The sequence below is a fragment of the Piliocolobus tephrosceles genome, chromosome 17, assembly GCF_002776525.5.
Source record: "Piliocolobus tephrosceles isolate RC106 chromosome 17, ASM277652v3, whole genome shotgun sequence".
Classification (NCBI taxonomy): Eukaryota; Metazoa; Chordata; class Mammalia; order Primates; family Cercopithecidae; genus Piliocolobus; species Piliocolobus tephrosceles.
In genome coordinates, this window is record NC_045450.1 from 41,317,780 (window position 1) to 41,340,798 (window position 23,019).

Consider the following 23,019-nt stretch of genomic DNA (forward strand, 5'->3'; position numbering starts at 1 on the left):
AGGTTCGGCTAATTTTTGTATTTTTAGTAGAGATGGGGGTTTCACCATGTTGGCCAGGCTGGTCTCGAACTCCTGACCTCAGGTGATCCACCCACCTCGGCCTCCCAAAGTGCTGGGATTAAGGCATGAGCCACTGTGCCTGGCCTATTTAATTTTTTAAAAATAGAGATGGAATCTTGCCCTCCCTACCCAGGCAGTGATACGATCACAACTTACTGCAGCCTCAATCTCCTGGGCTCAAGCAACTTTCCCACCTCAGCTGCCCAAGTAGCTGGGACTAGCAGTGCGTACCACCACATCTGGCTACTTTTTAAAATCTTTTGTAGAGACGGTGTTTCACTATGTTGCTCAGGCTGGTCTCAAACTCCTGACCTCAAGCGATCCTTCCACCTCAGCCTCTCAGAGTGTTGGGATTATAGGCGTGAGCCATCGTGCCCGGCCTAATTTTTCTGATGTTTTAAAATGAAAAGTTTCCTGTTCATCCCCGCCCCACATGGCAGGGGAGAGAAGGGGAGTGTATCCTGCTCTGGGCCACTATCATATCACTATTTGGAGGCCATGTGATTGAGATCCCATGCCTTGGATGCCTCTTGAATAAAGTTAATATTATCTTTCGCTAAGAATGAATGAATAAAAGACGATGACAAGACAAAATTAGCTGGGCGTGGTGGCGCACGCCTGAAATCCCAGCTATTTGGGAGGCTGAGGCAGGAGAATTGCTTGAACCTGGGAGGCGGAGGTTGCAGTGAGTCTAGATCGCACCATTGCACTCCATCCTCGGCAACAAGAGCAAAACTCCGTCTCAAATAAATAAATATTAAAAAAAAAAAAAACACACACTATGACTTCTCTCTTGCTCCCACCCTTGTTCGCACTCTGGCCCTCTCACTGGCTCGCTGTCCTGTGGTGAGATGCTCTGTGGAGGGACCTACATCACAAGGAGGGAAGCCGCAGTACCATAGCCCACAAGGAACCAAATTCTGTCCACAACCACATGAGGGAGCTTGGAAGCAGATCCTGTCCCTGCTGACACTTGAGCTGACTGCAGCCCTGGCTGTCACCTTGATGGCTATCGATAAGACATCCTGAGCCACAGGCCTAGCTAAGCCTATCTGATTCCTGCCCACAGAAACTATGAGATAGTTCATGAGTGTTGTCTTGAGCTGCTAAGTAATTTGTAATGCAGCAAGATAACTAATACATCTCCAAAATGAAGGCAGCATCCGCAAAAGGAGGAAGAACTAAGAGTGGCTAGATGGTACCTGTGATGCGGGCCACTGAGTCACAGAACCTCCCGGGGAAGAAGGAAACTGACCTCTTCCTATCCCCCTATTTAATGCTGGGATCTGCTGGCCTCTGCTGTAGTAACAGGGAACTATCCCCCAAGGGGTCCCTTCCACTCATAACCAGCTCTAATTGCAAGAAGGACTTTCTGGCTGGGTGCAGTGGCTCACACCTGTAATTCCAACACTTTGGAAGGCTGAAGCGGGAGAGTTGCTTGAGTCCAGGAGTTCAAGGCCAGCCTGGGCAACATAATGAGACCCCATCTCTACCAAAAAAAAAAAAAAAAACAAAAATTAACCAAGTGTGGTGGTACACACCTATAGTCTCAGCTACTCAGGAGGGTTGAAGTGGGAGGATCTCTTAAGCCCAGGAGGTTAAGGCTGCAGTGAGCCATGATCACACTGCTGCACTCCAGCCTGGCAACAAAGATGAGACCCTGTCTTTAAAAAAAGAAAAGAAAGTAAAAGAGATGGGAGGAGAGGGAAGGAGAGGAGAGAAGGGGAAAGACCCTGCTACCTGGAACACAACCTTTATTCCTGTAACCTTACCCCCTCCCCGCCGACTGTGATTGTCCTGATTCTGCCCTTAGGACCACAGAAAGCAAGCCTAATTTCCTCTTTTCAGCATGGCATAAACATGTAGGTATGGGTTCAAATCCCAGCTCTGCCACTTACAAGCTGTGTTACCCTGAACAGATCCCGTAACTCTTTAGCACCTCATCTGTAAAATGGAGATAACAGCACCTGCCTTATAGGACTGTGTTAGGCTTTAAGACAAACCCATAGTGTTCTTAGCACAAGTCTTGCTCACAGCAGGAGCTCAATATTATTCCCCATGACTACTATGGCAGATTAGACACGCCTGAAATTCGTTGATTCCTCTCTTCAAGACAGGGGGTCTTGCTCCCCTCCTCTTGAATCTGGGCAGCTTCTCTCACTGCTTGACCAACAGAGTGTGGTGCAAGTGACCTGTACTAATTTCAGGGTCCAGGGTTTAAGAGACTTGCAGCTACCACTCCTGTCTCTTGAAACTCTCATCTATATGACCTGAGTCTAATTGCCCTGAGGCCACCAAGCTGAAGAAGCCACATGTGGAGCTCTGGTCAACAGTTCCAGCTGTGCCTAGCCTCCAGCCATCCCTGCCAAAGTGCCAGATGTGTGACTGAAGCCATCTTAGATTCTCCAGACCAGCCCATCCACCACCCGAACAGCACCGAGTGACCTCAGCTAATGACACATAAAACAAAAGAATCACCCAAGTGAGCACTGCTCCAACTCCTGACCCACAAATTCAGGAAAGAAAATAAAATGGTCGTTGTTTTAAGCTGCTAAATTGTGGGTAATTGGTTGCACAGTTACAGATAACTGGGGCAACCACTGCCAAATATTTGAAGGTAACTGTTCCCTTCCAGATCGAACCTGCCTATCTCTCTCAGCTGATGCTCACATGATAGGGTTTTGGGCCTCAGGACCCCTGTGATCAACTGTCTTCTGGACAATGGAAGCCCAACAATGAACACGGCCCTCAGGGCAGAGGGGGATTCTGCCCAACTACACCAGTGAGGACTCTATCTGGAATAATTTAAGCAAAAAAGGAAATGATTGGCTCATAATGGCTTCAGGCATGGCTGGATCCAGGTGTTTCAAGATATTGTCAGGCTCCATTTCCTTTGTGATTATTTTATTTTTGGGCTCTTCTCACAGAGCCAAAAAGCTTTAGAAACTCACTCAACTTCACTTCCTCTCAGGTTCAAGTCCAGATGGAAAGACCATCTGCCACTCTCCCAACATTCCCAGCAAAAATATCACTGATTCTCTTTGGTTCGTGGCTGTGTGGCCCAATCAGAGCCAATTACTGTGGCCAGGAAGGTAGAATGGCCTAGGAGCTCACGGATGGGACATACTCCATCAAAACCATATGGACTGGGAATAAGGAGGGGTGATTCTTCAAAGGAAAACCAAGGATATCATCACAGAGGAAGGACGAGTGGATGGCTGGGCAGCAGACCTATATGTATCCACCCCTGCACCTAAAAGAAGGATGAAAAACATAACCTCTCTCACTCTACATGGCATACCTCTCTTAATGCAGCCCAGGGCCGCATCATCACCTCACATTGAGGACTCACACCAGATATTCGGGGGGATGTTTTTCCTTATCCAATGTTGCTTGGTTTCACTCCCTCATCCCCTGCCAAGTCAGGGATGCAAACGTGCAGGTGGGTCCTCCCTCTCCACCTCTGTCCCAAGCACAGTGCGGCTTCTGGGGGAACAGAGAAGAACAGACTAGGCCTGTGGCCTGCTCCACCTTCCCTGAGTCACTATCCCTCCCTCCCCTCACAGAGTCAAAGTGATTCAAAGGAGACAGCTCAGGCCCACAAGCAAGTTTTACCGCCAACATGGCTGGCACAGACCCAGGGCTAGAACCAATGCTTCTGAGGGCAAAATAAGCTCTTCTGTTTCTTCACAGAGTTGGATTGTTTGCCTTAAGTGGATAGGTGACCATCTGAGTTATTAGCAACCAGGGATTTGGTATATAATACTGTGCATACATAAATAACAACACCAAAATCGGCCCACTGCCCAGAGAGCTCTCAATCCACAGAGCTGCCAGACGTCATGAGATTTCAAAAGATCCTGGCTCTAAATTCAGAGTATGTTTGGATATAAATTCTAGTACAACCCAGTCATTTGACAGATGAGTAAACCAGGGATCAGAAGAGTCCAGGCACGTAATTGCCCCAAGGTCACTGAGCAAGTGAGTGGCCGAGTGACCACTGAAATTTAGTACATCTGAGAGCTCACCCCTCCTGCCCTGTGTGGTGTTTTTACTTGAGTGAGCACACAGGTTCCAGGGTGGTGAAGAGGTGTTTATTTTCATTTTGTAGTCGGCCTTCATACAAGGTGGGGGCTGGGAAGGGAAGAACAATCCAGGCCATTACCCTCATGAATTTATTTGACAAATATTTATTAAGCATCTACTGCAAACTTGGCCCTGTGTTGGAAGCTGAAGACTCAATTCCAGAGGCAGGCAATGACTGCACTTGGCGTTTCCAGTGGTCAGGGGTTGGTGAGGAGGGGCAGAGACACCAATCCAAGAGTCCCCCCAGTTTATACATACCACAGGCATGGAAAGTGCCAGGAGGGGAACGAACAGGATGTTTACCAGCACCTTCACGGGCAGCCACAGTCATGGGGGTCAGGACAGGGTTCCTAGAGGAAGTGAGATTCGGCTGAGCTAGGAAGACGTTTCCACAGGAACTTACAGTAAGGGTTGCAAGGACAGCCTGTCCTCCCCGCCCTCGCCCCACCACCTCACTAAACTCCCACTGTGGCAATCAGCATTTCCTAAGCCTGCCAGGAAGCTTCCAGTAACCGCTTCCTGACTCCTAGCATGACACACTTCGGGCTTTCCAAGGTTGATGATCTAAGACCCTTACACAGCGCCAGACACGTGCAGACAGGGAGGCAGGATGTGCCTCTCCAGGCAGGAATCTGGATGCCACCTGGGCTCTTCCCCTCAGCCTCCACGGGGGAAGAACTTTCTTATGGGGGTTTTCCCTTCCAAATGTCTCAGGGCAATTCCAGTGTTCCCGCTAGTTCTTCCCTTCCCAGGCCAGAACACAAATCCCTTCCCCCTCCCTGCCTGGCAAACACCTTCTTACCCCTCGGGCCCAAGGCAATGGCCCACCTCCTCCCAGGCTGGATGGGGTCTCCTCCTCTCTGTTCCCCCAGCCCCTGAGCTTCCTGAGGACCAAGCTTGTGACTTCTTGTCCTTATTCTCCCTCCTTGGTGTCTCTGTTAGAGCACCGTCAGCATCTGCTGGGGACATGCAACGGCTACGTCATCAGTAACAACTCCACGGGTTTACTGTGATGCTGCACAATTATTAAGCCTTGACTGCTACAGAGTTGTAACCTGTCTGCACTTCCAACCAGTTTTCCACGCAAGCAGCATTCCCAAGTCCTGCTTTCACCTGCGCGCTAACGGCTCAGGTTCGAGTATAGGACAGGAGGGAGGGAAGCTGTGCACACGTCGGGGGCGCACGGCGTGGGCACCCGGTACACCGTGTCCTGCCGCTGCACCCAGCTCCTTCCGCGCCGAGGCGTCCCCGGAGCGCACGTGGGCGGGCTTCAGGGAACTGACCTCCCGCGGTCCGTGTGCAGGCCGGGTGCGCCCGGCCCAGTGCGCGCAGCCGGGTGTTTAGCCGGGAGCCGCGAGTGACTCAGCGCGGGGCGTGTGCAGGCAGCGCCCGGCCGGGGCGGGGCTTTTGCACTCGTCCCGGCTCTTTTCAGCTATAAACACTGCTCGCAGCGCTCTGCTCCACCACGCCTCCTCCAAGTCTCGGGGATCCCGCGTGCAACCTGTCCCGACTCCAGCCGCCTCTTCAACTCGCCATGGATCCCAACTGCTCCTGCGTCGCCGGTAAGGGGCTGGGGATGCCAGGTGTAGACTGTAGCGCTAGAGAAGCAATTTCTGACCCCTCTTTCTTTCTCTGATCACTCAATTTCAGGACAGGAGTTGCTCCTTCCCAAAGCGTTTTGGGGTATCTTTCAATCCATTCTAGGTTATTCGGAGCCCTCTTTTTACCGTTAAGGAGATCTGAGTTAATGGCTTGCTCAAGTTCCCAGGAATCGGTTGTGGACAGAGGAACTCTGCCCCGGGCTATTAGCACGCCGTCACGCGTTCAGGTATCCAGGGACCGTTCTCACCTCTGTCTTTTCTCCTTGCAGGTGACTCCTGCACCTGCGCCGGCTCCTGCAAGTGCAAAGAGTGCAAATGCACCTCCTGCAAGAAAAGTAAGTGGGATCCTCTCTTTCCTCTAACCCCTCACTGTCCTCCAGCCTGTCCCCTCTCCACCATCCTCAGGGGAATGAAAGCAGTCTGGGGATGCCCAGACTACGCGGAAGTTGTTGCCTCCTCAGTGATCCTTATCAGGGAGAGCAGGAATCCTTATTCCCTGTGTCCCTAGTACTCATCTCTGCCGCCTCCTGTCTGCCCCCAGGCTGCTGCTCCTGCTGCCCTGTGGGCTGTGCCAAGTGTGCCCAGGGCTGCATCTGCAAAGGGGCGTCGGACAAGTGCAACTGCTGCGCCTGATGCTGGGACAGCGCTGCCCCTAGATGTAAATAATGCGACCTCTACAAACCTGGATTTTTTTATGTACAACCCTGACCCTGATCGTTTGCTGCATTCCTTTTTCTATGAAATAATATGAATGATAATAAAACAGCTTTGACGTGATTCTGCCTCTGGTTTCCTTTATATGCCTTAAAAATAAGGGACTGGGTTGAGCGATGGAACTGGGAGGGCAGAGACCTGGGCTGTGGATGGAAATGTGAGCCGCTAAGAAAGAGTGCATTCTAGCAAGCCAGGCTACCACACTGAGCTTCATCTTCTGTAAAACTGAATGGCGTTGTGCCAGATCATATGGGGGCAGGAGGGACACATACGTGATCACTTTCAGTTTCATGTCAAATGTGGCACAGAAACTTCTCCATTCCTCATTTTCACTTTCTGATTTCCCTGCCCAACTTCAGTTCTTCGTGGGATTTTAGACTTAAAAGTGACTACAGAGGGTGAACTCCAGCTCCCCAGTGGCTAGAATCTGACATCCGGTTTCCCAAACTCCCTGTGGTGAATGACCAGTTTTGTTTTCCATTAGTCACAGACCTAAACTCTGGTAAAATAATGAGTTAATAAGAAAATGAACGTTTAAAGGACACAAAATACAAAGACCATTTTTTAGATTCAACAAGAAATGTTCAACAAATATATGGAGAACAAATTAACACAGGAAAAATAAAAGAATGATCAACACTACACATTTGTCCAAAGTTGTGCGTTGCATCCTGGAAACAGTTCTCAGACTAGCCCCAGTGTGTGGCTGACACACCCTGAGCAGCACTGATCCAGACATCCCCACAAGGAACCATCAGGCTTGTCCTGCCCAGTGTCACTGATAGGACACTTTCAGACCCCTGAGAGCTCCCCGTTTTGCCTTGGTTCTGAATCTTTGTAAGTTCCTCCCAAGGTCAGGCTGAAATTACTTCTCTCAAATTTCAGCCTTTGGCTACTTAAACCAGCAAAGTGCCTGGGGATGCGGAGGGAAATGCCCAGCATGTTCCCAGCAAGATGCAGTGTGTGTGATCACGGGTTGCAGATGAAGTTCTTCCTGTCTGCCCACGCAGGGGTGATGGCATTCAGCAGTTTGGAGGGTGTGGTGGCGCTCATTAGAAAGGAGTGAAGCTCTGAGTGACTTGTAATTAAAGCCAACGGTTAGGCCCCCTGGCTATGTGAAGGGAATGTTATTTGAAGTTCAGTCAAAGAGGATGATGAGTCCCTTGGCCCAGGAATCAGGAGCACACTTGCCTGAAGGTGCTCCTTATAGAGAGAGTTTTAGAAGGCAGCCTGTGCCAAGGGCATGGGTTTTCATGTCAGGCAGTCCTAGTTCACAGCCCACTTTACCACTTACTGGCTGTGTGGCCTGGGCGAGTCACTCAACCTCTCTGAGCCTCAATTTCCTCATCTGTAGAAAGAAGATGGTATCCCTATTTATGGATTAAATGAGATCTTGGCCTGGCTCCTGGCTAGGGTTTAATAACCATAGGATCACTCTGTTTACATGGACTTTGTTGGAGACAGAATCTCTCTTGATAAGCTCTTGGGGAAAAACGGGTCTGGGAAGAATTAGTCTGGGTTGGAGGCTGGGGAGTGGAATGAAGTTTCCCTGACTGTGTACCAGGGGGAGGGTGGATGACTTCCTGCACAAAGCCCTCTGGGATTAAGATGCTGCCACAGCATTTGAACAAACATAAGAACCATTCTCATTTTTCCTATCATTTGAACACCCCATGAGCCAGTGAAAGAGTGAACGTGCAGGGACGAAACTGATTATGTCATCTTCCAGAGTGGTTAAGCAACCTGCCCAAGGTCACACAGCTTAGAAGTCAGAGGCCAGAACCTTCACTACAGCTGGCCTCTCATCTTGGCTGCAGTTGGCAGATCATGATGTCACTGGGCTCTAAGCCCTGCCTCTCAGAGTTCAGAGCTGGGTCAGCCCTTGGTCAGTTAGCCTATTTGTGTCCCTGGCTTGAGAGGTGGCATACTGAGGCCAAGAGAGGTCACAGAGCTATGCAGAGGGCATGACTGGCAGCTCAGTGCTCTTTCTACTGCTGCCTCACTACCAGATTTTCAGTGTCCTTGTTTTTCACGGAACATGGTGACACAGGGTGGTGGTTGAGGGCATTAAGATGCAGTCAGCATCCATGGGTGCAAAACCTAGCTCTGCCACTTATATCTGAGTGACACAACCTCTCTGTGGCTCAGTCTCCTCCACTGTAAGATAGGCTGAATAATAGGGTCTGGCTGGTGACAGCAAATGACTTAATACATGCAAAGAACTTAGAATGGCACTTGCCATGTATCCAGCAGACTACAATATTAGCTGTGATTTTATTTTATTTTGTTATTTTATTTTATTTTATTTTTTTGAGACAAAGTCTTACCCTGTCACCCTGGCTGGAGTGTAGTGGGGTGATCTCAGCTCACTGCAACCTGCATCTCCTGGGCTCAGGTGATCCTCCCATCTCAGCCTGTTGAGCAGCTGGGACTACAGGCACATGCCACCCCGCCTGGCTAATTTTTATATTTTTAGTAGCAATGGGGTTTCATCATGTTGGCCAGGCTGGTCTTGAATTTCTGGGCTCAAGTGATCCGCTAGCCTCGGGCTCCCAAAGTGCTGGGATTACAGACATGAGCCACTATGCACAACCTAGCTATAATTTTATTATCTTTATTCATAGCATAGGGATGTTTTTCTACCTCCAGACCAATAAGCCAGGCCTGCTGTTTCTAGCCATGTGACCTCTACATTCCTCATCAACTACCTGAGCATGTTAACTGTGGTCCAGAGAGTCTTCAGTCTTCCCATGAAAGTGTGATCAGCACTGGATACAGAAAACCATGAGCAGGACAGTTCACGCCCTTGTGGCACATACAAATGGATGCCTGCCATATCTGCTACCACCTACACCACAATTTTACTTAATAGTTCTCCTTTAAATGATTCATATTTTCCAACATGTATTTGTATTACTCATGGTTTCCCCCAAGACACAGAACCAATAAAATGTCCCTAGATAGATAGTGATAAAAAGAAAGCTTTAAGAAATTAGCTGATGTGATTGTGGGGATGGCTGGTCTAAAATTTGCAAGGCTGGCTGGCAGCATGGGAATTCTGTCAGAAGTTGATATTACAGTCTTTCATCTGAAGGTGGTCTACAGGTAGAATTCCTTTCTCTTCCAGGGACCTCAGTCTCAGTTTTTCCTCTTAAGGCCTTCAACTGATTGGATGAGGCCCACATACATTATGATGAATAATCTGCTTTACTCAAAATGTATTGATTTATTTTATTTTTTGCAACAGAATCTTGCTCTGTCACCCAGGCCAGAGTGTAGTGGTGTGATCTCAGCTCATTGCAACCTCTGCCTTCCGGCTTCAAGCAATTCTCCTGTCTCAGCCTCCCAAATAGCTGGGATCACAGGTATGCACCACCACGCTAATTTTTGTATTTTTCAAAGAGCAGCTAAGTTTTGTGTTTTATTTAACAGATTAAGCGGCTAATTTTTGTATTTTTAATAGAGAAAGGGTTTCACCATGTTATCTAACTCCTGGCCTCAAGTGATGCACCCACCTCAGCTTCCCAAAATGCTGAGATTACAGGCATGAGCTACTGCACCCAGCCAAAGCCTACTGATTTAAATGGTAATCAGATCTAACAAAACACTTTCACAGCAACATCTACATTAGTGTTTGACCAAGCAACTGGGTATGATAACCTAGCCAAGTTGACTCATAAAACTAACCATTGCAGTCCACCACTTGTTAATTTAGCAGACATAAACATCTCCTTAAACTATACTTAATGTTAAAACAAAGTCATACCTCCACCTAACATGAGACAACTGTCCTGTGTATGCCTGAAATGACACAAACTCTCTTTCCAAAACTGATTGCAAAATACTTGAGGCATGTTCCTTGACATCTTATAACCTAAATAGTATGATACAAAGTTAGCAATACTTAAATATTGTGATGTAAAGTTAATACGTCCCCTGTTATATGACAATGGGATAAGAGATGGAAGAAAACAAAAATATTTGCCACACATGCGTGCACACACACATTTATAACAACATAATGAAGAAATACCCATAACAATGACATTCCTCATTTCCATACCTGTAACTGGTCACATGGTCATAGCTGCTATTTACAGTTTCCTTCTTTTACAACCTAAAAGAGGTGTAAACCTCTCGTTTCAGCAAACACCTCAACCAATGGTGGTTCTTTACTTGGTGGGGTGACCTAAACCTTCATTCTGGAAGGGTCTGGGCCATGCATTCCTGTCCCAATTGGGTTGTTTCCACTGGCTTCAATCACAGGACATGGTAATAATAAGAGACACCCTAAAGGATCTCTTGTATTCCAGACATCCTCCTCCTTACCTCCATTGCAGAGATTGTAATTACAAAGAAGTAACCACAATCACCCTAGCCGGAATAGTGACTCCTTACTTTGCCTGTTTTTTTTTTTTGTTGTTGTTGTTGTTGTTGATTTTCTTTTCCTTTTTTCTTTTCTTTTCTTTCTTTCTTTTTTTTTGAGATGGAATTTCGCTCTTGTTCCCTAGGCTGAAGTGCAATGGCATGATCTCAGCTCACCGCAACCTCCGCCTCCCAGGTTCAAGCAATTCTCCTGACTCGCCCCCTCAGTAGCTGGAATTACAGGCATGCACCACCACGCTTGGCTAATTTTGTATTTTTAGTAGAGATGGGGTTTCTCCATGTTGGCCAGGCTGGTCTCAAGCTCCTGACCTCAGGTGATCCACCCACCTTGGCCTCCCAAAGTGCTGGGATTACAGGTGTAAGCCACAGTGCCCAGCCTCTTTGCCTGTTGATACAGAAGTCTGAGGACTCAACGTGGCCTAGTGGGACTCATAACTTCCAGTTTGATGGAATCACTGTGTCTCCCAAGGAAGCATTCCTCCTTTTGGAACTAATACCTTGAGACCAGCAAAGCATAAAGTCATGGGGACAGGAAATAGAGATTTTGATTCTACAGATGAGTAAGATTTTTGTAGGCTGACTCCTCTGTTTGCTCGTACGACCACCATGATCAACTAGCCAACACCACAGGTCTCTGTGAATCATATTATTCTTTTTATTTGAGAGAGGGTCTCGCTGTGTCATCCAGGATGGAGAGCAGTGTCATGGCTCACTGTAGCCTCGATCTCCAAGGCTCAAGTGGTCCTCCCACCTCAGCCCCCAAAGTAGCTACAATTACAGGCAGGCACCAACACATCCAGCTGATTTTTGTATGTTTGGAGGGATAGAGACAGGCTTTTGCCATGTTCGCCAAGCTGGTCTCAAACTCCTGAGCTCAAGTGATCCACCTGTCTCAGCCTCCCAAAGTGCTAGGATTATAGGTGTGAGCCACTGCTCCTGGCCTGCAAGTCATTATTCTGCTTTGACTGTGCCATCCATGACAATAACCAGGCCCATGTTGCCTTTGGCAATTAAGTGCTGTCCCTTGGCCCCTGCCACACTGGGACCAAATTATCGCCATTGCATTTAGGGTTCCCAATTCAGCGGCAGCAGTTTCCACTGAATTTCTACCTGCAAAAAAGAGTGACCACACAGCTCTTCCAGGATGCTAGGGCACCCCTCACAAATTTATTTCTCATAGATGTGGTGAAAGTGGTGTCCTCTGGACACTCCCAGGTTGAATGGGCAGGTAACACTTGATAAATCCCCTCTGACATCTGTTTTACTCAAAGACTACTGATTTAAATGTTAATCACATCTTAAAAAATAACTTTGCCGCAATATCTAGGCTGGTGTTTGACCAAGGAACTGGACACTTTGCCCAGCCAAGTTGACACATAAAACTAATCATCACATATATTTAAATGAAAGCAAAGTTTTCATCAGTGCTAAAATCAAGAGTCAGTCTTACTTACAGACATAGATTACTCTAATGTGTATTTCGTGTGTATATACATATTTAATAAATTTCTCATCTCCATCGCTTTGCAAGCTGTCCAGGGTTGAGAGAGACGCTTCTCCCTGATTAAAAAATTTCTTTCTTTTTTTTTTTTTTTTTTAAGATGGAGTCTCACTCTGTCACCCAGGCTAGAGTGCAGTGGCATTGATCTGGGCTCACTGCAAGCTCCCCCTCCCGGGTTCACGCCATTCTCCTGCCTCAGCCTCCCGAGTAGCTGGGACTACAGGTGCCCGCCACCATGCCTGGCTAATGTTTTGTATTTTTTTTAGTAGAGATGGGATTTTACCATGTTAGCCAGGATGGTCTCTATCTCCTGACCTCGTGATCTGTCCGCCTCGGCCTCCCAAAGTGCTGGGATTACAGGTGTGAGCCACCGCGCTCTGCCCCTGATTTAAAAAGTTCAAGCAGACCTGCACGGGGGCCCATGCCTGTAATCCCAGCAGTTTGGAAGACCAAGGCAGGCGGATCACTTGAGCTCGGGAGTTTGAGACCAGCCTGACTGAGCAACATGATGAAATCTCGTGTCTACCAAAAAAAAAAAAAAAAAGCAAAAAATTAGCCAGGCATGATGGCCTGCACCTGTAGTTCCAGCTACTTGGGAGGCTGAGGTGGGAGGATAGATTGAGTCCAGGAGATTGAGGCTGCAGTGAGCCATGATCTCATCATTGAACTCCAGCCTGGATGACAGAGTGAGACCCTGTTTCAAAATAATGACCATAATAATAGTTTTGAGCAGCACAGTAGTGTTGCAGACATATCTTGGCCAAAAGAAATCTTTATGTTTTCTTTCCTCCTCTTGGGAAGCTGACTAGATTCAGGTAGCATAGCACCATTTCATAGAGCCATAACTTTGGGCAAGTTACTAAGGCTCTTTGTGCCTTAGTTTTTCCATTGGAAATACGTGTTTAGAATAGTATTTCTCTTTTATTGTTCTTGAGAGGGTTCAAAAAATTAAAATGATTAAACGGACTCACGCAGATTGTTGTGTAATAGGAAAATTGAAAGGTAAATATTCTTATTTAACATAGATTCTGCATCCTCCGGGTCTGGAGTCACCTAAGCAGATTCCGCCCTTGGGGGCACTCCATATTTTCAGGACTACTGTCCTGGAGTTGGGTGGGCACGCTAGGCTTTGGAGGAGACCCTGTAGAATTTTGTGTAAAGGAGGCCCCAGACAAATGTGCCCATACAACTGCTCAGGCATGAGGAATGGAAGGGTGGGCTCGCCTCCACCCTGTTGCTGGGCTCAAGAGAAAGTGGCAGAAGGACCATGGTGGGGATAGTGACAGGCAGTGCTAGAGGGCAGGAGGGCAGAAAGCAAGGGTCACATCCATGACGGTTCTCTGCACACAACTCCCTCGTCGCGCTCGCGGGCTCAGACCTATCCAGGGACGAAGCTGGGGTTGCACACCGGCTCCAGGAAAGGCGAAATACCGCAGATGGGCTGGTGAGGCTGGGAATATTGCGACCACCAGAGGCTGGGTTCCCGGAACGCTCGGGGACGGGGATGTCCAGCAACCACAAGGAAATGCGGAAAATGGGGAAGTTGCGGGGAGCAGGACAGCAGGGGCGCCGCGGACCACCGGGTGCACAGGCCTGAGCGAGCGAGCGAAGAGCCAAACAAGACACCTGCGGTGCACACCTTGCGCCCGGCCCGCCTGCTGCTCACAGTTCTGCCATGTACCCACAGGAGGCCCAGATTCACCGGGTGGGTGCAAGCGCGGGGCGGTCCCATCTCCGCCTGCAGAGGGAGCAGCCGGCTCCAGGCTCCAACGCGCCTTCCAGCTGCCTGACGGCCTCTTCGCCTCTCTCCTCCTCTCTTGGCTGGAAATGGACCCCAACTGCTCCTGCGCCACTGGTAAGGGAAGCCCGGCTCTGCGCCTGGGAATGCCCAATTCCCAGCCACAGTACAGTGTCCCTGCGTTTGAGGAGGTCGCATTTTGAGCTCTGCGCAGAAGGGGACCCTTTACTTCGTCCAGGACTTTCTTCTTGGAATAGCTCCTGAGAGCATTGCCCTCTTCACTGTGCCTCTATGTCACAGTTGAGTGTTCTGAGGCTCAAGGCTGTCCTGTTCCACGTCACCTGATTGGTCAGGGGGCTGCTGGCCAAGCCCCAATGCTCTGTCCAGGCTCTGAGCAAGCAGGGTGGGTGGGAGGCAGGAAACACTGCGTCTTTGAGATTCAGGACAGGAGGTTTTGGGCCCCAGTCCGAGTCTTCCTGGGTTGTGTGTGCATCTGGGACCTTCCTGGTGGGGTAAAACAGGAGGGTGCTTGCCCTTTCCAGCATGAGTGGAGAGGACGTGGGGCTTGTCTTCCTCTGTCCTGAGTGGGAAAGGAGCTCTGAGGGCTGGCCCTGCACAGAGGATGGCGCACTGGAGACTCATTGACCCACTGCTGTACCTTCTGCGTCTCACTCACTGCTCACTGCTTTTATCTCTTCCTTCCAGGGGCCTCCTGCTCCTGTGCCAGCTCCTGTAAGTACAAAGAGTGCAAATGCACCTCATGCAAGAAGAGTGAGTGTGGGGCCGTCTCCAGGAATCTGGCGCTGTAGCTAAACTTGGGAGGGAACTCAAGGCTGGCCTGGAGTGCATGCTTCCGGGGAACGCCTTTCTTTGCCCCTGTTGGCCATGTCATTCCCTCTCCAGGCTTTCTGCTCTGAGTTCTAATGCGGCAAGGCAGCCTTTTTCTATTGAGACACAAACCCCAAAGGTACCACCTGTGGTCTCAGAACAGAGCTGTGCCAACCTAAAAAGACATCCTCCAGGTCTGGAGTCTGACCTCGATCCAGGCCTGCTGTTGACACAGGGAGGTGCCTGATTGAGTCCGCTCTGACATCTCACTCTCCCTTTTTGCCCAGGCTGCTGCTCCTGCTGTCCCATGGGCTGTGCCAAGTGTGCCCAGGGCTGCATCTGCAAAGGGGCGTCAGAGAAGTGCAGCTGCTGTGCCTGATGTGGGGACAGCTCTGCTCCCAGATGTAAATAGAGCAACCTGTACAAACCTGGATTTTTTTTTTATACAACCCTGAGCCATTTGCTACATTCCTTTTTCTATTAAATATGTAAATGACAATAAAACAGTTTTGACTTGATTCTGACTCTCCTTTCCTTTGTGTGACTTCGAATTAATGGACCAGGGTTAGGGATTGAACCAGGAGTTCAGAGACCCGGGCTCTGGATGGAAATCTAAGTCGCTAACAATCTGAGCGCCTTCTGGCAAGCCAGGTTACCTCACTGAGCTTCATCTTCTATAAAATGGAATTGCACTGTACCAGATCATAATGGGGGGACATCCATGATCACCTCTGGTCATATCAAATGTGGCACAGAAACTTCTCCATCTCTCATTTTTATTTTCTGATTTCCCTACCCAATTTCAGTTTCCTCATCAGATTTTAGGCTTCAAAGAGATGACAGGGGTGGAACCCAATTCGTCAGCTGCTTGATTCCCACACCAGGCTTCTCAAACTCCATGGTGAAGGAACTTTTTACTACCTATGCTTCCTAGACATAAACCTTTTTTTAAATTTTGGCGTGTAAAACACTGATTTCAGAAAATACATTTTAAAAACTTTGTTATTTATACAAAAAGAGAGAGATTTCTCAAGAGGCAGATAGCAAAAGGCCATTGTGGATCAGAGCCTGATGAAACTAGCAATTTTAGCCTGGCATAGTCCCAGCTACTTGGGAGGCTGAGGTGAGAAGATTAGTTGAGCCTGGGAGGCGGAGGTTGCCGTGAGCCAAGATCGTGCCACTGCATTTCAGTCTGGGCGATGGAATGAGGCTCTATCTCAAAAAAGAAAAGTAAAATAAAATAAAAATAAACTAACAATGATTCAAAATCTGGTTATAAAGGGGTAAGGTGGGAGGATCGCTTGAGCCCAGGAGGTGAACGTTGCCATGAGCAGAGATCTTGACACTGCACTCCAGCCTGGTTAATACAGCAAGACTCTGTCTCAAAGAGAGAGAGAGAGAGAGAAAGAAAAAGAGAATTAGCCTGCCCAGAGTCACAGGACACTTGCTGACACCTGAGAGTTCCCTGTTGTGACTTGGCTCTGAATCTTTGAAAGTTCTGCCCAAGCTCAAGCTGAATTTTCCCTTTCAAATTTCAGCCCTTGACTATGTCAATCCATCAAAGTGACTGGGGCTGTGGAGGGAAGAGCCGAGCATTTTCCCAGCAAGATGCAGTGTGTGTAGTCATGGGTTGCAGATGTTCCTGTTTGCCCACGCAGGAGTGATAGCAGATCCTGCAGTTTGGCGAGTGTAGGGGTGCTCATTAGGAAAGAGTGAGGCCCTAGCTGATTTGTAATTAAAGCCAGTGATTAGTCCCCCCTGGCTATGTGGAGGGAATCCTATTTGATGTTCAATCAAACAGGAAGATGAGTCTCTTGGCCTAGAGGTCAGGGCCACTGACTTCTCTGTTTCCCTGTGAAGAGATTTCAGAAGGCAGCCTGAGCCTAGGGCATGGGTTTTGGTGTCAGGCAGTCCTGGTTCACAGCCTACTTCACCACCAAAAAACAAAAAAAGTGAGAGTCTCATCTCTGAAAGACGAAAAAAAAGCAACTTTGGAACTGGGTAACAGGCAATAGTTAGAAAAGCTTGGAGGGCTCAGAAGACAGAAAAATGTGGGAAAGTTTGGAACTTCCTGGAGACTTGTTGAATGGCTTTGCCCAAAATGCTGACAGCGATACGGACAATAAAGTCCAGGCTGAGGTGGTCTTATATGGAAATGAGGAACTTGTTGGGAACTGGAGCAAAGTTGACTTTTGTTATGTTTTAGCAAAGAAACTGGTGGCATTTTGCCTTTGCCTTAGAGATATGTGGAACTTTGAGCTGGAGAGAGATGATTTAGGGCATCTGGTGGAAGAAATTTCTAAGCAGCAAAACATTCAAGAGGTGACTTGGGTGCTATTAAAGGCATTCACAATTATAAGAGGAACAAAGCATAAAAGCTTGGAAAATTTGCAGCCTGACAATGCAATAGAAAAAAAAAAAAAACCCTTTTCTGAGGAGAAATTCAAGCTGGCTGCAAAAATTTGCATAAATAACAAGGAGCAGAATGTTAATCCCCAAGAAAATGGGGAAAATGTCTCCAGGCCATGTCAGAGGACTTCACAGCAGCCCCTCCCATCACAGGCCTAGGAGGAAAAAGTGGTTTCATGGACCAGGTCTAGTGTCCCTGTGCTGTGTGCAGCCTAGGGACTTGGTGCCCTGCATCCTAGCCACTCCAGCCATGGCTCAAAGGGGCCAATGTAAAGCTCTGGCTGTGGCTTCAGAAGGTGCAAGCCCCAAGCCTTGGCAGCTTCCACATAATGTTGAGCCTGTGAGTGCACAGAAGTCAGGAATTGGGAACCTCTGCCTAGATTTCAGAAGTTGTATGGAAATGCAGAAGTTTGTTGTAGGGATGGGGCCCTCACGGAGGACCTCTGCTAGGGCAGTGTGGAAGAGAATGTGGGGTCAGAGCCCTCACACAGAGGCCCTACTGGGGCACCACCTAGTGGAACTGTGAGAAGAAGGCCACCGTCCTCCAGACCCCAGAATGGTAGATCCACCAACAGCTTGCACCACGTGCCTGGAAAAGCCAGACACTCAATGCCAGCCATGTAAGCAACCAGGAGGGGAACTGTAAAGCCACAGGGGCAGAGCTGCCCAAGACCTTGGGAACCCACCTCTTGCATCAGCGTGACCTGGATATGAGACATGGAGTCAAAGGAGACCATTTTGGAGCTCTAAGATTTGACTGCCCTGCTGGATTTTGGACTTTTATGGGGCCTGTAGCCCCAAAACATTTTGGCCAATGTCTCCCATTTGGAATTGCTGTATTTACCCAATGCCTGTACCACCATTGTGTCTAGGAAGTAATTAACTTGCTTTTGATTTTTCAGGCTCATAGGCAGAAGGGACTTGCCTTGTCTCAGATAATACTTTAGACTGTGGACTTCTGAGTTAATGTTGAAGTGAGCTGAGACTTTGGGGGACTGTTGGGAGGGCATGATTGATTTCAAAATGTGAGGATGTGAGATTTGGGAGGGGTCAGAGGCAGAAAGATATGGTTTGGCTGGGCTTCTATCCAAATCTCATCTTAAATTGTAATTCCCACAATTCCCAAGTGTCATGGGAGGAACCTAGTGGGAGGTAATTGAATCACGGGGGCAGGTCTTTCCCGTGCTGTCCTCATAATAGTGAATGAATCTCATGAGATCTGATGGTTTTAAAAATGGAGGTTTCCCTGCACAAGCTCTCTCTTTGCCTGCTCCCATCCATGTAAGACACGACTTGCTCCTCCTTGCCTTCTGCCATGACTGTGAGGCCTCCCCAGCCATGTGGACCTGTAAGTCCATTAAACCTTTTATTTTGTAGAATGCCCAGTCTTGGGTATGTCTTTATCAGCAGTGTGAAAACAAACTAATACAATGGGTGAGGGCATGATGGTGCAGACAGCATGCATGAGTGCACATCCCACCTCTGTCACTTTTAGCTGTGCCTCACAACCTGTCTGTGTCTCCTGTAATAGGAGCATAATAATGGCGTCTGGCTTGTAAGATGAAAGAATTTTATACATGTAAGGAGCTTGGAATGGTGCTTGGCAAGCATTCTACAATATTAGTTATTGCTTTATTATTATTTTTTAAAATAATTATACATTGCATGGGGGATATTTACTTACAGACAAAGAAGCCAGGCCTGGAGTGCCTAGCTGTATATACTGTCATTGTCATCTACCACATGAACATGTGTCATGTGGTCCAAAGAGAGCCATTCACTGCTCCCACAAAATCATCCTCAACCCAGGGTTATCAAGCTATGAGCAAGATTCTCTGCCTCATGTCAGATATAAAATGACTGACATTTCTGTTACCACCTGCACACTTTTCTTACCATTTTATATTTAAATGATTAATATTTTCTTAAATATATTTGTATGAAAAGCAAACTCTTTTCCACCTCCAAAAATGAAAGTCAGTTTTATCCATACATAGAAGACAGCCAGGAAAACTATAAATGTGTTTTGTGTGTGTGTGTGTGTGTGTGTATATATATATATATATATTACACTTATGGATTGCTTTTGCCACTGCACATGGTTGAGCTTGTGGCTTGCCATTGTTTAGAAGCTTTCCAGCAAGAGAGAAGTGCTAATGACATACCTGGGCCAAAGGAAGGCTTGATCCATGGACACTTTCCCTTGAGGGGTTGGTTGGATTCAGATCAGTGACAAATTCTCAGCTCTGTGACTTGAACCAATTACTTTAACTCTGTAGTAGCCGTCTGTTTAGTAATACAGGTTCATAAATAGTATTTTTCTTTAAGATCACAAAGCAAGTGGTTAAGACACCGGCACAGACTCAATGTTATGCATTGAGCCTGGAATATTGAAGAGATCAGCAATATTGAAGAGAAACAACCATTTATCTTGCTTTTTATTTTTTTAGAGACGTTTACTCCCTACGTTGCCCAGGCTGGACTCGAACTCCTAGGCTCAAGTGATCCTCCCAAGTAGCTGGGACTACAGCAGTAAGCGCCACCTCACCCAGCTTGCTTTTTAATTTAAAGCAGGGTCTGCATATCATCTGAAGTAATCTCTCTTTGGGGACATCCCGCATGTCCAGAACTGCCATCTGGTATTGTGGTGGCCCTAAGGCTGTGGGGAGCATGGAGACTTATACGCAAAGGAGGACCTGGATAAATGTGCCCGCACATCCTCAAAGGCAAGGCGAGTGGACGAGAGAGAGAGAGGCCGACCTGTGTTCCCCGTGTTACTATGTACGGAGGAGAGGGTCCGAGGGACCGCGGTATGGACAGGGACAGTCAAGGCGGGAGACGAGGAGAAACGAAAGCCACATCGGTGGCGGATGTTCTGCACACAACTCGCTAGCTACCGCACGTTCCCCACTCCGCACTCAGCCGATCCCGGGACGGGAGCAGGAGGGCCGCACTGGGACTCCTGGACAGGTCGATCTGAAAACTGCGGGGCGAGGGGTGGGGTGGAGACGCCCGCGAAGTCAAGGCCGGCATCCCGGAACACGCTGGGAGGAGGGTGTAAGGCAACCTCGGGGAAACCGGGAAGAGCGGCCTGGACCTCGGGAACGCGGCGTACTGCCGGGCGCACAGCCCATCCCGCGTGAACAGGCGCCAAAGGGGCGGTCCCGCGGTGCGCACCGCTCAGAACTCAGGGGATGGTGCGCCCGGCCCCTCCGCTGCGCACAGCCCAGCCTAGGATTGCCGGCGAAGCGGACTCAGCGGGCCGGGTGCAGGCGCAGAGCTAGGCCTCTGCGCCCGGCCCGACCTCCGTCTATAAATGGAGCAGCCGGGTGCAGGGCTCCAGTGCGCTTTCCAACTGCCTGACTGCTTGTTTTCCTTACCGGCAGGAGCTCCAGCATCTCCTTGGCTCGAAATGGATCCCAACTGCTCCTGCGCCACTGGTAAGGGAAGCTCTGGGCCCTGGAAGTCCCATTTCCCAGCCCTATTACAGGGGGTTTCTGGGTTTCAGGAGGTCGCATTTAAAGTTCTGAGCGACGGGAACTCCATTACTTCGTTAGGTGCTTTCTTCCTGATCACGCCTCTGAGAGCACTGCCCTCATCCCTGGGCTTCTACGTCAGAGTTAAGGACACTGAGGCTCAAGGCAGTCCTGCTGCACATCTCCCAGTTGGTCAGGGTCCTGCTGTCTGGGCCCCAATGCTCTGTCCAGGCTCTGAGCAATCAGGGTGGATGGGGGGCTGGAGACATTGAGTCTTCAGGGTTCAGGACAGAAGGTTCTGGCTCGCAATCTCAGTATTCCTGGGTTGGGTGTGGACGTGGGACCTTCCTGGTGGGGTAAACAGGAGGGTACTTGCCCTTCTCAGTGTGAGTGGGGAGGACATAGGGCTTCTGTTCCTCTGTCCTGAGTGGGAAAGGAGCTCTGAGGGCTGGCCCTGCACAGAGGAGGGGGCACTGAAGACTCATTGACCCCCTGCTGTACCTTCTGCATCTCACTCACTGCCCACTGCGTTTTTCTCTTCCTTGCAGGTGGCTCCTGCACGTGCGCTGGCTCCTGCAAGTGCAAAGAGTGCAAATGCACCTCCTGCAAGAAGAGTGAGTGCGGGGCCATCTCCAGGAATCTGGGGCTGTGGCTAAGATTGGGAGGGAACTCAAGGCTGACCCCGAGTGCTTCCTTCTGGGGAACTGGGATTTCTTTGCCCCTGTTGGCCATGTCATTCCCTCTCCAGGCTTTCTGCCCTGAGTTCAGATGAGGGAGGGAAGCATTTTTCTCTTGGGACACAACCCCCAACTGTACCCCCTATGGTTTCAGAACAGAGCTGTGCCAGACAAAAAAAGCATCCTCTGGGTCTGGCGTCTTAGCTCGAGCCAGGCCTGTTATTGGGGCAGGGAGGTGCCTGGTCCAGTGTACTGCCACCTCTCACTCTCCCCTTCTTCCCCAGGCTGCTGCTCCTGCTGCCCTGTGGGCTGTGCCAAGTGTGCCCAGGGCTGCGTCTGCAAAGGGGCGTCGGAGAAGTGCAGCTGCTGTGCCTGATGTGGGGACAACTCTGCTCCCAGATGTAAATACAGTAACCTGCACAACCTGGATTTTTTTAAATACAACCCTGAGCCATTTTCTGCATTTCTTTTTATATTAAATATGTGATTGTTTTATTGCTATAAAAGAATTTTGACTTGAATCTCACTCTGTTCTTCTTTGTGTGTCTTGGAAAAAATGGACTGGGTGGGGGTTGAACCAGGAGTTTAGAGACCAGGCTCTGGATGGGAAATGTGAGCCACTAACAATGTTAACACTTTCAGGTTACCTCACTGAGTTCACACTTTCGTAAAATGGCATTGCACTGTGCACACCCTTTTGGTGGGGGTGGGGGGGCATATATGATTGCTTCCAGTCTTATGTCAAATGTGGCACAGAAACTTCATTCCTCATTTTTATTTTCTGATTTTCCTGCTCATCTTCAGATCCACACTGGATTTTAGGCTTAAAAGCGGCTACAGGCCGGGCGCGGCTACTCAGGAGGCTGAGGCAGGAGAATGGCATGAACCGGCGAGGCGGAGCTTGCAGTGAGCCGAGATCGCGCCAATGCACTCCAGCCTGGACAACAGAGCGAGACTCTGTCTCAAAAAATTAAAATTAAAAAAAATAAAATAAATGGCTACAGGCCGGGCGCGGTGGCTCACGCCTGTAATCCCAGCACTTTGGGAGGCCAGGTGGGTGGATCACAAGGTCAGGAAATTGAGACCATCCTGGCTAACAGGGTGAAAACCCGTCTCTACTAAAAAAAATACAAAAAATTAGCCGGACGTGGTTGCGGGCGCCTGTAGTCCCACTACTAAGGAGGCTGAGGCAGGAGACTGGCGTGAGCCCGGCAGGCGGAGCTTGCAGTGAGCCCAGATCGCGCCACTGCACTCCAGCCTGGGCAACAGAGAGATTCCATCTCAAAAAAAAAAAAAAAAGTGGCTACTATAATCCCAGCACTTTGGGAGGCCAGGTGGGTGGATCACGAGGTCAGGGGGTTGAGACCAGCCTGGCCAACATGGTGAAACCCTGTCTCCACTAAAGATATAAAAAATTAGCTGCACTTGATGGCACGTAGCTATAACCCCAGCTACTGGGGAGGCTGAGGCAGGACAATCGCTTGAACCTGGGAGACAGAGGTTGCACTGAGCCGAAATCCGCCATTGCACAGGGTGGAAAATG

At 48.9% G+C, this 23,019-nt stretch overlaps 2 protein-coding genes across 4 annotated transcripts; both read left to right on the plus strand.

Annotated features, from left to right (window-relative positions):
• Nucleotides 1-5,449: 5,449 nt before the first annotated feature.
• LOC111541267 (metallothionein-2) lies at nucleotides 5,450-15,432 on the plus strand. Of its 3 annotated transcripts, none has more exons than XM_023209977.1 (3): nucleotides 5,450-5,708; nucleotides 6,017-6,082; nucleotides 6,289-6,524. In XM_023209977.1, exons 1-3 carry the CDS (start codon nucleotides 5,681-5,683, stop codon nucleotides 6,378-6,380), a joined length of 186 nt encoding a protein of 61 aa, XP_023065745.1. In that variant the 5' UTR covers nucleotides 5,450-5,680; the 3' UTR covers nucleotides 6,381-6,524. The 3 variants fall into 3 exon arrangements, with proteins under 3 accessions (XP_023065745.1, XP_026312638.1, XP_023065748.1); XM_026456853.1 differs by lacking the exon at nucleotides 6,289-6,524 and adding an exon at nucleotides 15,202-15,432 and having other exon boundaries at nucleotides 5,558-5,708; XM_023209980.1 differs by lacking the exons at nucleotides 5,450-5,708; nucleotides 6,017-6,082; nucleotides 6,289-6,524 and adding exons at nucleotides 14,080-14,203; nucleotides 14,792-14,857; nucleotides 15,202-15,432.
• A 4,935-nt stretch (nucleotides 15,433-20,367) lies between these two features.
• Nucleotides 20,368-22,000, plus strand: LOC111541268 (metallothionein-1E-like). Its single transcript, XM_023209978.2, has 3 exons — nucleotides 20,368-20,763; nucleotides 21,348-21,413; nucleotides 21,761-22,000. Exons 1-3 carry the CDS (start codon nucleotides 20,640-20,642, stop codon nucleotides 21,850-21,852), a joined length of 282 nt encoding a protein of 93 aa, XP_023065746.1. The 5' UTR covers nucleotides 20,368-20,639; the 3' UTR covers nucleotides 21,853-22,000.
• The last annotated feature ends 1,019 nt before the right edge of the window (nucleotides 22,001-23,019 follow it).